Here is a 12,952-nt window from a genome sequence, read left to right as displayed (position 1 = left end):
GGGGGCGGGTTGGTGGGGGAAACTGTCTCTGTCATCCAGGCTGGAAAGCAGTGGCACAATCACGGCTCACTGCAACCTCCGCCTCTTCTCTCCTGGTCTCAGGTGATCTCCTATCTCAGCCTCCTGAGTAGATGTGACCACAGGCGTGCGCCAAAATGCCCCACTAATTTTTGTTTTTTTTGTAGAGACCGGGTTTCACCATGTCGCCCAGGCTGGTCTCCAACTACTGGGCCTGCCTTAGCCTTACCAAAGTGCTGAAACTACAGGCGTGAGCTACCGCACCTGGCCTATAATTCAAAAGTAGTTAAGCTGACAGAGGATAGCAGGCTGTAGCTGACGAGAGGGTTGTTCAATTACTGAGCCCTGGCCGGGTGCGGTGGCTCACACCTGTAATCCCAGCACTTTGGGAGGCTGAGGTGGGCAGATCACGAGGTAAATGGATCGAGACCATCCTGGCCAACATGGTGAAAGCCCGTCTCTACTAAAAATATAAAAATTATACTATCACATTGGATATTAAAAAGAAATAAAAAATACAAAAATTAGCCGGGCGTGGTGGCGCGCGCCTGTAGTCCCAGCTACTCGAGAAGCTGAGGCAGGAGAATTGCTTGAACCTGGGAAGCGGAGGTGGTAGTGAGCCGAGATTGCGCGGTTGCACTCCATCCTGGGCGACCGAGCAAGAATCCATCTCAAAAAAAAAAAAAAAAAAATTACTGAGTCGTAACGCGATAGTGTTTAGGGACAAGGTCCAGATTTTGACTGGGATTGGGAGGCTGATATAAGGGTCGCTAAGGACGAGGCCCGATGCTGAATGGGTTGGCCACACCGGCTCTGACATTGTCAAGGAAGATAGTCAGAGGGGATCATGACAAGGAGCTGGATAACACAGACGGGCAGATTATCTCCAAGCGGCGTGAAACAGGTGGCAGAGTCTAAGAGAAAGCGTCGGAGAAGCACGTGTTTTTACAAGAGGTGACAGCACCTGGCACAGACTCCTGACTTTTGGAAACTGAGAATAGAGAATACTAATTCAAGTGAGAAGGTTCCACGGGACGCAACATTCTCGGGACAGCCAGGGTTCTGTCCCAAGAATGGGCGGAGTTTAGAGAAAAGCTGATCTAAACGCGGGAATCCCTGAGGAAGACCGGCTCGAAGGCAGGAGACGGAAGGGACTGAAGCAGCGGCAAACTCTACGCTCCTCTGTTCTTTATTTACTTTCCTCCCAACCAGCCGCCGGAGCCACACCAACCTCCGCAACCGAAAACGCTCAGAACGTTCCAGCCCGGCTCTTTTCAACTCCCCGCGGAAGTGCTCACACCGGAACCCCCCCGTGTCCGCACTTTACCATTGGCCGAAGTTTCCGCCCGCTTCCACCCGCTTCCTCTCACGACTCAGTCGGGCAGTGCAGTCCCTAGGAGTCACTTCCGCCTCGCCCCACCCCTCGGTCCCTTTTTAGCCGCTTCCGGCTTCGGGCCCGCCCCGCCCCCTCTGGCTCCGCCCCGCCCCGCCCCGCCCCCGCCCCTGCCCCTGGCCGGCGGTCCGGCCCCGCGGCGGCGCTTCCGGTGCGGGCCCCGCCCCGGCTGTGGCCCCCGGCTGCGGAGGAGTCCGAGTCGCCGCTGCCGCGCCGGGGCCTGAGCGGCCGCCTCCTCCGCCGCCCGAAAAGCCGCAGCGCCACGCACAGGTAAGCGCCACGGGTCTCGGCTCCCACGCGCGCGGCGGGAGCGTAGGGTGCGGCAGGTGGAGGGCTCCGGGCAGGTGTGGAGAGAGAGGGGAAGGCGCGGGCCGGGGGCGCGGGGACAGCGAAGGAAAGTGAGAGCGCCGCGGGAGCCCCGGGCGCCCTGTGCCCATTAGGGCATTTGAGAGAAAGCGTTGAGAACGGCGAGGGGCCTTGGAGCTGAGTGGGCGCAGATAGATGGGGCGGGGGCCGTCGGAGGCGAGCCAGCGGATTGGCTGGGAGGGTTGGGAGAGGTAAAAGTGATAGGGGTGCATGGGGGAGGTGAATAAAAAATGGGGGGAGGCGTGCTGGGTTGACCGGGGAGGTGGGCTGTAGTACTTGAAGGGGCCTGGGGCCAAAAGAATCCGGCGGCAAAGGTAGGGAAATGGTCAGCAGGCCGGGTTCAAAGCTTCAGGCAGTCCGTTGCACCAGGCTTGGTGGTCCGGGAACTTTAGGGGAAATGGGGGAGGGGCCCGTGTGAAGGGATGGAGAGGTTTAGATTTGAGACATAAGTTCTCCAAATGTAGGCAGGTGGTATTGTTTGGATCACTGGCTGCTTAGGGACTGCAGGAAGATGGGCTCTTTGGGGGAGGGTGTGTGTATTGAGTTGTAGAACTGAGTCATCTCAGTCTTACTATAAGAGGCTGTGGGAGGGACACCTCCCCCTCTGCTGGGGACAGCATTCAGAGAAGATGGTGCCACAAGACAAGAAGCAGTTGTTCAGTGACTGGCAGGACTTGGTTTAGAAATTATTCGGATCGTGATTGATTGACTGTAATGACTCTGAGGACATTTAAATTGATCACCGAATTATTGGCTTTATTCTGTAATTTTATTTGACCCAAATTGTTTTCGTTTTAAATGAACACTTTTGCCAACTGAATTTAATGTGGATGTAAATCTTGTCATACTTTTTTACACTGTTAAGAAGAGCTAAAGCAGCATGAAAGTATTGCTGCAAGCATAACACACTTGTAAGGTGCCAAGAGAGGAAGTAAAGGCAGTAAGAGGCAAATAGGAATTCCAGTATTTTACAGAAAGACAAAAGACGCAAACAGTGCTATAAGATAAACAGCAAATGAGAATTTTTCTCTCTCCTAATTGGCCTAGTTTTAAAACTTGTACCTTTTTTACTGTAACCTGGAAAAACATCTTAAATCCAGGCAGTGTTTATTGCTAAAAATGTGATTACTTCTCTGTGAATTCTTGAAGATGCTAAATAAAGACACTTAGTTTTTTTGGTCTTTCGACCCAATCCTAAAACACTGGAACAATGCAGATATCAAGTCCCAACATGTGCAGTACAGCTTCTTTGATGTGATGACAAAACTGTACGCCATGTTGAAAGTCCTGTTCACCTAAAGTTTGCCCTTGAGTAGTCATCTATTCAGTTATGGAGATTCGCTGAAGAAACATAAGTCGGGGGTGAGGGCCTGCAAGGGAGAGGTGGGGGAGCTAAAGAAGAGGGTGTGAAAGTGATGTGTGTTTGGAGACTGATTGGTAAGAATGCAGATAAACCTGCCCCCAGAATGCTTTTGGCCCGAAAGCCTTTTCTTTTTGTATTTGCCAGAGAGTATCATAGTAGAAATGAATCAGAAAGAAAGGGGATGTGAAGAGATTTACTTGGCTGTTTATTTAAAAAAAAAAAAAAAAAAGCAACGCAGCATTAACTTGTTCAATGTTGATATCTGTTTCAAATTAATTAACTTTAAAATCTCCAGAGGAATTTCCCCGTTTGCTTTTGAGTGACGATTGCAATTTGAGACTCTTGCCTCCTCGTGTGTTTCTTTCATGTTGTTGAAATTGGATTCTTTCTGAGACTATCCTGTCCAGTTAGTATGGCTCAGTCTACTCAACAAGCAGGCTGGCAATTTGATCGAGGAAATTTGAAAAATTTAAACCCAAGAGCAGCTTGCTTGGTCTTGCTTTTTCTTTGAGAGAAAAACTGTCTGCCTGAGAGTTCTGGGTCTAGCTTAGAGGTGATACCTTTCTCTGATGGGCTTGGGAACATAGTCTCTCTTTTGCAGGCAGGCTGTTCTGTCCCTTTATTATTATTGTTTGCACGATTACAGCTTCTGCTACAGTGCAAACGCAGTTACCTTTCCAGTAACGAATGTTCGGTAACATTAATTCGGTCACAGATTAATGTTTGATAAGGCAGAGGAAGAGAGATCAGAACACATGTTAGCAGACTAGATATTGGCTGGATATACTTCTTTTAATAGTATGCTACTCAAGGAGTCTGCTGCTACTACTACTGAGATTCATTCCCTGTTTCCCCTCTGAGATCCTGTTTGTCTTCTTCACACCTTTTCCTACCCACTCACAAAACCCCCACAACTCACTCATCTTAAAACTCAGGTTTAGGAGCATATGTTCAGCGTTCGGAACTCAATGGCCCTCTGCTGGAGGAAAGGAAACCTTTTTATACCTGTTTTACATAGTTGTTTTTTTCCCTCCTTCTTTGTGCTTTCTGTTAATTACTTAAGGTTTAGACCCAGTGTGCCTGGTGGGCTGTGCCCAGGTTCAGAGTCATGCCACTCTGTGGGTGAAGCTTGAGGCAGTAATGGAGCCACTTCAGAAGCAGCAGCAGCAGCAGCAGCAGCAACAGCAACAGAAGCAGCCACACCTGGCTCCTCTGCAGATGGATGCCAGAGAGAAGCAGGGCCAGCAGATGAGAGAAGCCCAGTTCTTGTATGCCCAAAAGCTGGTCACACAGCCGACTCTCCTTTCTGCCACACCTGGGAGGCCTTCTGGCAGCACTCCCTTGGGTCCCTTAGCCAGAGTTCCAGCCACCACCACAGTGGCCCAAGGTTTTGAACGGGGCAACGTGAACTCAGAGCCTGAGGAAGAGGAAGGTTTGGAGGATGAGGATGGGGATGATGAAGTTGCAGAGGTGGCTGAGAAAGAAACCCAGGCTGCTTCAAAATATTTTCATGTGCAGCAAGTAGCTCGCCAAGATCCCAGAGTGGCACCCATGTCCAATCTACTTCCAGCACCAGGGCTCCCACCACATGGACAACAGCCTAAAGAAGACCATACCAAAGACGCTTCCAAGGCCCCACCTTCTGTCTCCACAGCCGGGCAGCCGAACTGGAGCCTGGACGAGCAGCTCAAGCAGGTCAGTCTTTCTGGTATGGAAGGTTGTTTGTTTTTCCTAAAGGCTGGAGAGGGGTACTGGACTGACAGCGTCAGGGGCTGTGCCAGTCTGTGCCTTCTCACCCCACTTCAGTGACCGACAACCTAGACATGAATAGACTTGGAACGTTTTCTTACTTAATATTTGTCTTCTTCATTAAAGCAATGAAATGTATGTTACTCTTAATAAAGGCTTTTCGCCGGGCACGGTGGCTCAAGCCTGTAATCCCAGCACTTTGGGAGGCCGAGGCGGGTGGATCACGAGGTCAAGAGATCGAGACCATCCTGGCCAACATGGTGAAACCCCGTCTCTACTAAAACTACAAAAAATTAGCTGGGCATGGTGGCACGTGCCTGTAATCCCAGCTCCTCAGGAGGCTGAGGCAGGAGAATTGCCTGAACCCAGGAGGCGGAGGTTGCGGTGAGCCGAGATCGCGCCATTGCACTCCAGCCTGGGTAACAAGAGCGAAACTCCGTCTCAAAAAAAAAAAAAAAAAAAAAAAAAATAAAGGCTTTTCTTTTCTTTCTTTTTTTTTTTTTTTTTTTTTTTTTTTTTTTTTTTTTTTTTAAGACAGAGTTTCCCTCTTGTTGCCCAGGCTGGAGTTCAGTGGCGCCATCTGGGCTCACTGCAACCTCCGCCTCCCAGGTTCAAGAGTTTCTCCTGCCTCAGCCTCCCAAGTAGCTGGGATTACAGGCATGCACCACCACACCTGGCTAATTTTTTGTGTTTAGTAGAGATGGGGTTTCACCATGTTGGGTAGGCTGGTCTCAAACTCCTGACCTCAGGTGATCAACCTGCCTCGGCCTCCCAAAGTGCTGGGATTACAGGTGTGCATCACCGCACCTGGCGCTGTATACGTTTTTCCAAGTTTGATGGGAAAGAATGTCAATACAATCTCATTTTTTTAAGGAAGGATGAAGTTGCAACAATGTCATGAGGAATATCTAAAATGTGTGACTAATTGGGGTTTTTCTAATAATTATGTTTTCTCACAGTAGTGTAAAAGAGCATTCTTGCTTAGACAGTTTCTTAGCTCCAGGCTAACCCAGGATCGTGCTCTTTAAGGACAGCTAGTTGTTTTGTACCTAAACACAGCTGAAAAGAAGCACTCATATTATGTATATTTTCCAACAAAGAGCCTTGTAGACATGATTTCATTTCACTGTTACGTCATCCCCTTGACTACAGGGAAGGGTCGACCTCAAAATTTCCTTTTTAGTCAAGGAAACCTGAAGTGACTACCAAACGGCTGAGCATCAGAGTCAGCTAGGGAGCTTTGTCAAAAATACAGATTGCAGAGTCCTAATGAATTGCCTTGGAGGGTGGAGCCTAGGGAATCTTTGTTCTTAGCTAAGCCTTTGACTTCTGATTCATCTTCTCTTTGTGACCCACAATATAGTTTTTCCTCACCCAAAGAATGGGAGGGATGATAAGTTGTTCCATGTTGAGTGACTTTTTGGTGCTTAGGAAGGGAGTTCATGATAAAACCAGTAGTCCCTGGGTACCCCGCTTAAGCACACACACTTCTTGTGATCCATTGGTACTGTTTAGAAATCATTTGTGAAAAGCTGTGGGTTTTCACAGGGCAACTGAGAAGTCATATAAGAAAGGTCCTCTGGAACCTGAAAAATCAAACGTCTTGGATCAGGAGGCCTGTGCAGTAGATCTGAGTTTTACAGCAGTAGTGTTTGCAGCCAGAAGAGGGGTTCAAATCCCGTCACTTCTGTTGATTGCCCTTGTGATCTTTTTATTGGGCTCTGAATTGCTCTGAGCCTGTTATCTTCTCATCTGTGAAATAAAAAGAATGAAAGCGCCTCCCAAGGATGTTGTAAGGATTAACGGAGCTGGCACAGGTGAAAGCCTGTCCAGTGCCAGGCACGTGGTAGGTAATAGTGCTCCAGGAGCTCTTTTATGTAAACAGTGCCATCTTCTGCATCACACAGACATGCCTCCGAAGTAGGAGAGGTACTGAGATGCACGGAGGTTTTCGCTCACATCACCCAGGGAGTTGCAGCAGAGCTAGGACTAGAATCAGAAAATCCCAACTTCCACGACAGCAGCACCCTGGCCACCAGCCCAGACCCGCCTCCCACTGATTGCTTTGGTTTAGCAAAACATCTGTGAGTTGCCGGCTGCCCCCGCACTGCTGTGTGGTTGGCAGAGTTCCATACCGGCTGCTGAGTCAGCTCATAGCGGGATCCTGCCCTGACAGCGCTGGGAAAGTTCAGGCCCGAGGCGGCTGGGCTGCCCCCGCCTTGGCAGCTGGCCAGCGTCTGCATGTGTGCGGTCGTTCCTAGAAAGTGCAGCCGCATGCGAGGAACAAGTGGAGCTCCAGAGCCTGTCTGTCTTCAGGAAGTGTAGCAGGTGTTGAGGTCGAGCCATTAGAGGTTTAAAAAAAGACTCTTCAGAACTGGCGTGTGCGTGTGCACACGTGTGCACCGTGGCAGGACACCCAGCACCAAGTTATCTAGATGATGGCAGCCCTATGATTACATAGCTCAGTATTCAGGGGGGTGGCTGTTGGCATTTGAAACCGTTTGAGTTCACTTTACGTTTCTGAGGCATATTCACTAATTATAGATAGACTGCCTGGCAGAGCACCTGCCAAAATGTTTTATAAATACCAGAGTAGCTGAGGCATAATCCCTCATCCAAAATTTACCCTCCCCCGGGATTTGAAGATCAGGAGCTGAACTGTGGGGGCTTTGGGTAGCGATGACTTTAGCCCTTCGATGTACACCTTTTTTTTAATCCTTTAATTTTTTTTTTTTTTTTTTTTTTAGAGATGGGGTTTCACCATGATGGCCAGGCTCGTCTTGAACTCCTGACCTCAGGTGATCCACCCACTATGGCCTCCCAGAGTGCTGGGATTACAGGCGTGAGCCACCGTGCCCGGCCTCCCCTTTAATTTTTAAAACTGATTTGGTCTGAGCTCTCCTTGTCTATAAATTCTGCTTCTAAAGGAGTAAATAATGTGCTTGAGAATTTTAAGACTTTTTTTTTAGTTATGTTTTAGAAGGGCCAAAAATAATAATATTCTTTGAGAGAGTCTGTAGAATATAAACCATTACAAATCATTCAACTAGATTTTTTTTTTTTTGTGGTATAAGCAGGATATTTAGATATATAGAATAGATTGTTTTGTTGTTCAGAGTCTTTTGTTTCTTTATGTAACTTAAAGGAGTGCAAAAGTAGAATATCCCTTGCTCCAGCAACAATCAAAAAGACCTTTACAGTTGACACAGATCATTTTTTTTGGGAGGAAGTTTCGCTCTTGTTGCCCTGGCTGGAGTGCAGTGGTGCCATCTTAGATCACTGCAACCTCTGCATTCTGGGTTCAAGTGATTCTCCTGCCTCAACCTCCCTCACAGCTGGGATTACAAGTACCCACCACCACGCCCAGCTAATTTTGTATTTTTAGTAGAAACGGAGTTTCACCATATTGGTCAGGCTGGTCTCAGACTCCTGACCTCAGGTGATCCACCTACCTTGGCCTTCCAAATTGTTGGGATTACAGGTGTGAGCCACCGCGCCTGGCCTTTTGTTTTTTGAGATAGACCTTTCTCTGTCGCCCAGGCTAGAGTGCAGTGGCACGATCTCGGCTCACGGCAACCTCCACACCTGGATTGGAGCAGTTTTCATGCTTCAGCCTCCCTAGCAGCTGGGATTACAAGCACATGCCACCATGCCTGGCTAATTTTTTTTTTGTATTTTTAGTAGAGATGGGGTTTCACTGTGTTGGCCAGGCTAGTCTTGAACTCCTGACCTCAAGTGATCTGCCTGTCGTGGCCTCCCAAAGTGCTGGGATTACAGGCATGAGCCACCACAGCCACCCTAACACAGATCTTATTGTTGATGTGATACAGTGTCCGTCTTGTTCTTTTAAACAACAAACTTTTACTGTGGCTTCTTTTTTTTTTATTTTTTTTATTTTTTTTAAACTTTTTTTTTTTTTTTAATTTTTATTAAAGATGGGGTTTCACCATGATGGCCAGGCTGGTCTTGAACTCCTGACCTCAGGTAATCCACCCACCTTAGCCTCCCAAAGTGCTAGGATTACAGGCGTGAGCCACCGCACCCGGCCTACAGTAGCCTCTTTGTGCCAGACCTGTGCTCCATGAAACAAGGCACGTTTCTCCCTCAGGGAGTTCAGGTTTGGCGGTGGCAGTGTGGGAACCTCGAGGTGGATTGGAACTTGGGTTACAGTGATTTGAGTCTGTCCTGAGTCTCCTGGAGCCCAGCCACCCAGTCTGTGATATAGCATAGATATTTTAAAACAGGGTTTTGTTTCAAACATTCATGTGCCAAAGTTTAAAAAGTTAATTTTGTCTACAGCATAGCATAGCTTGGCAAACCAACAGGAATACTGAAAAGTATTTGCAAGATTTTAGGGTAAGGGAGGACAGGCATCTGCCAACTGAAAAGTGAAACTGGGAAAGCTTAAGGGTTCCATATATTACTCTTTGCAGCTGAAATCCTTTACTTAGAACATGTAAAGTCAAAATTATTTCATGGATTCTCTCTGAAGACACTCTTGGAAAATATTTGCTTCTCAAGGCCTGGATTGTTAGGGTGTGGTATTATGCTCTGACGCCACAGTGATAGGAAGATGGATAACGCTATTGAGCTGAGTGTTCTAAAACCCATCAGATTCCTACGGGCAGAGTAAATAATTGTAAAACAAGAAAATAGACAAAGAACTGAGTGTTCCATTTCTCAAAGAGATCATACAGCCAACTTTGGGATGTTGCTGGCCTTGCGGGGATGTTGTTCTGTCCTTCTGGTAGAGGGTGGTTCAAGCAGCACCGGCTGGGTCTGCCTTGAGCCCATTGGTAGAGATAGGTTACTAGAAGGATGTAGACCCCCTTCCATAGAACAGAAAGAAGAAGGAGGGCTTGACAAGCATGTGGGGACCAGGGTGCGTGTGTACGATTTTCTGCATACTTTGGCAGTCGCTTTGGTTACTGCATGTAGCTGTGATCCCACCAGGGGCTTAACGTAAGTTCACAGCGAATTCAGTGCAAAGCACTGGGAGTCATTGCACAGTGAATGTTGGCCCCCTCCTCTAACCTTCCCTTTCTAGCATGTTTTACAAGATTGTGTTTCATGATTGCCTTCTAGGATGAGAGGGTTGAATTTCAGAATATTTGCAATTAAAGAATTCCTAACACGTCTTAAAGCTTGCTGATCACATGTGTTAACGAGGACAGGGTATTACCAATTTCGAGCACCTTCACACTGCTTGGGGCACCCTCAGCTCATGACAGCTGTGTGGGTTCTCTCTGAATTTGTTGGAGAAGTACCTCTGCAGTACAGAAGCAGAAGGAAGCTCCATGGCAAATGGGAAGAATCCCCATGTTAGATGGGCACTGGGATGCAAAGGGAACATGATTTGAGAAGGGGGAGTTTCGGGTTTTTTTGTTTTGTTTGTTTAGCCTATAGTTAACCATGAGCAAAATCAATCTCATCTTAATGTGAGAGGCAACTTCCTGCTGGGCAATGAGCAGACACTACTGTCCATTTTTTCTCATCCCATGACTGACTGACCGGTGTCCAGAAGCCATTCCTCTAAGTAAGGTGTGATCCCTCGGGATAGGCCTACTTTTTTTGGTAGATACTGCATGAATATCATTAACTGGGTGTGGTTGCCCACACCTGTAGTCCCAGCTACTCTGCAGGCTGAGGCATGAAAATCACTTGAACCTGGGAGACAAAGATTGCAGTGAGCTGAGATCGAGCCACTTGCACTTCAGCTTGGATGACAGAGTGAGATGGTGTCTCAAAAAAAAAGGAAGAAAAGAAAAAAATGATACAGCGTGATTATGGAGCATTTGAGGTTTCTTGTAAAAATTGTGCAAACTATTGCCTGAAAAAGAAAATGTTCGTAGGCTTTCCTCATGTTCTTTGTAGAGCTACCTTGCATGCCCTTGCCTTCTGCAGTCACAATGGAATCCATCTAGATGAGTGGTTCTCAATTAGAGGCGACCCCTGCCCCTTCCCAGGGGACATTTCACAATGTCAGGAGACATTTTGATTGCTGTGACGGGCAGGGGGAGTGTGCTGCTGGCATCCAGTGGGTAGACTAGGGATGCTGCTCAACATCCTATAATGCACAGCCTGTAAGGACAGCCCCCCAACAACAAAGAGTTACCTGGTCCAAAATGACAGTCATGCCAAGGTTGAGAAACTGTGCTCTAGATTGTGTAACCAGAAAGAGAACATAAGCTTCACTTTCATCAGACAGCGCCAGAGACTGTTCCTTTCTTTGTGTTTCAGTCTCAGTAACTGAGGAGTTTGGCAACCTTGAATTTTCTTGACACCTACTTTCAGTATCTGTGCCGAGCTCATATCTTTGCTCTGTAGTCATCCAGGTGAACAGACTGTCACTTGGGCTCTCCCAAGTTTGAGGCCTAGAACTTGAGATCTGTTACTTGACTCCATCAGTCATTCTTTCAGTCCAGCACTCCGTGATACCTTTGGTGATACGTGAGAGAGCTTGGTTGGTCTTTCAGACATTAACCCCAAAAGGTTAAGGTGTAAATACTTGGCAGACTTGTTACCTAGTAACAGATTTAATTATTAAATCAGCATTGGTTTTGGAGCCAGAGGCTGTGGATTTAGACCCTGCTTCCACCACCTGGGCAAGTAGTGCTTTGGGCAAGTGTTCTAATCTGCCTCTCTGAACCCATGCATGTATCTATCCAATAGGATGATAATCCTTTCCCACTGTCCTCAGGAAGCCATTTTAAGGATATTATAAAGGTAGAAGGAAAATATGAGTGCAAAAGAGCTTTGCAAGATGTATACCACCATACAAAGGTTAGGTCCAATCAACATTAACACCTAAGTCCTTTTTGAAGCTACCATCATCTCTTATATGCAGGGGATTCTAAGACCCCCACATGTACCCAAATTCAAGCGTACTCAAGTCCTGCAGTTAACTCTGTGGAACCCAAGTATACTAAAAGTCGGTCTTCCATATACATGGGTTTCACATCCCATAAATTTTGTCTTTGATCCAAGTTTGTTTGAAAATAATTTACATATAAGTGGACCCAGGCAGTTCAAATCCATGTTGTTCAAGGGTCAATCCTGTAGTTTTTCAGTCTTTATGACCTTTGTAGGTAAGATCCTACCCCCTACTCTAAAATAACTCCTTTTCAGGTTTTCTAGAGCCATGACCACACTCTGGCGTTCTGAAGTTCTCTGAAACCTTTCAGGATTATGTGAGCTTCAACCATGGCACTTCTGAAGCCGTATCTTTCCATGTTAGCATAGGGATATGTGCTTTTTTATTTTTTTTTTTTTATTTTTTATTTTTATTGGTAGAAGTAAGCTTTACTAAGTCCTTATAAATACAAGATCACTGACCTGACTTGGGTCCTTATCCCTCTCACCAGAGGCTAATTTAATTTCTCTACATGTGTCCAGATCCCATCCCCCGCCCCCACCCCCGGGTTCCCAGGGACTTGCTCCATCAGTGAGGCCTCCATTGCCTGACTCTTTGGGCTCATTCTCTTCCAGGCCATTTCCACATGTCCACATCTTTTTTCTCCTAGACTTAAAAACAAGAACAAAAACCTTTAATCTTAAGTTTTACTTGAATCAGTTGTTAACAAGGAAATGAGAGACCACTTTAAAACATTTTCTCTTGACTACACATAATTGCCAGCTTTTTGTCTATTCCTAACCATCCCCACTTCCTTGCAACAAAGGTTCTCAGAGAAATTGGTTTTACTCTTTATATCCACTTTGTCACCTCCTACTCACTCCTCAACACACTCCAGTCTGATCTCTGTCTCTTCCATGTTCCTAAAGTTCCGTGTTGCTAAGCCCAGCCTGCCCTGACCTCATTGATTTCTCAGCATTACTGGATACAGTAGACTACTCCCTCCTTGAACGGTCTCTTCTTTTGCTTTCTATAATCCTTCATTCTGCTTGTGCTTATTTTTTCTTTTCCTTTTCTTTTTTCTTTCTTTCTTTTTTTTTTTTTTTTTGAAGACAGAGTCTCACCCTGTTGCACAGGTTATAGTGCAGTGGCACAAACACAGCTCATTGCAGCCTTGATCTCTTAAGCGCATGTGATCCTCCTGCCTCAG

General features: G+C 46.8%; 1 protein-coding gene across 4 annotated transcripts in view; it reads left to right on the top strand.

Annotated features, from left to right (window-relative positions):
* The first annotated feature begins 1,570 nt into the window (after positions 1-1,570).
* ARID3B (AT-rich interaction domain 3B) overlaps positions 1,571-12,952 on the top strand; it is a 62,377-nt gene continuing 50,995 nt past the window's right edge. For 2 of the 4 annotated variants that reach the window (XM_039469365.2, XM_039469364.2), the window contains exons 1-2: positions 1,571-1,681; positions 4,204-4,835. In XM_039469365.2, coding sequence (XP_039325299.1) covers positions 4,281-4,835 — 555 coding nt within the window. In that variant the 5' untranslated portion in view covers positions 1,571-1,681; positions 4,204-4,280. The remainder of the gene's footprint in view (positions 1,682-4,203; positions 4,836-12,952) is intronic. The other 2 variants (XM_074392670.1, XM_074392669.1) reach the window with 1 other exon arrangement.

This window comes from Saimiri boliviensis, chromosome 2 (assembly GCF_048565385.1).
Source record: "Saimiri boliviensis isolate mSaiBol1 chromosome 2, mSaiBol1.pri, whole genome shotgun sequence".
Taxonomy (NCBI): Eukaryota; Metazoa; Chordata; class Mammalia; order Primates; family Cebidae; genus Saimiri; species Saimiri boliviensis.
This window is presented reverse-complemented; position numbering and strand designations above follow the sequence as displayed.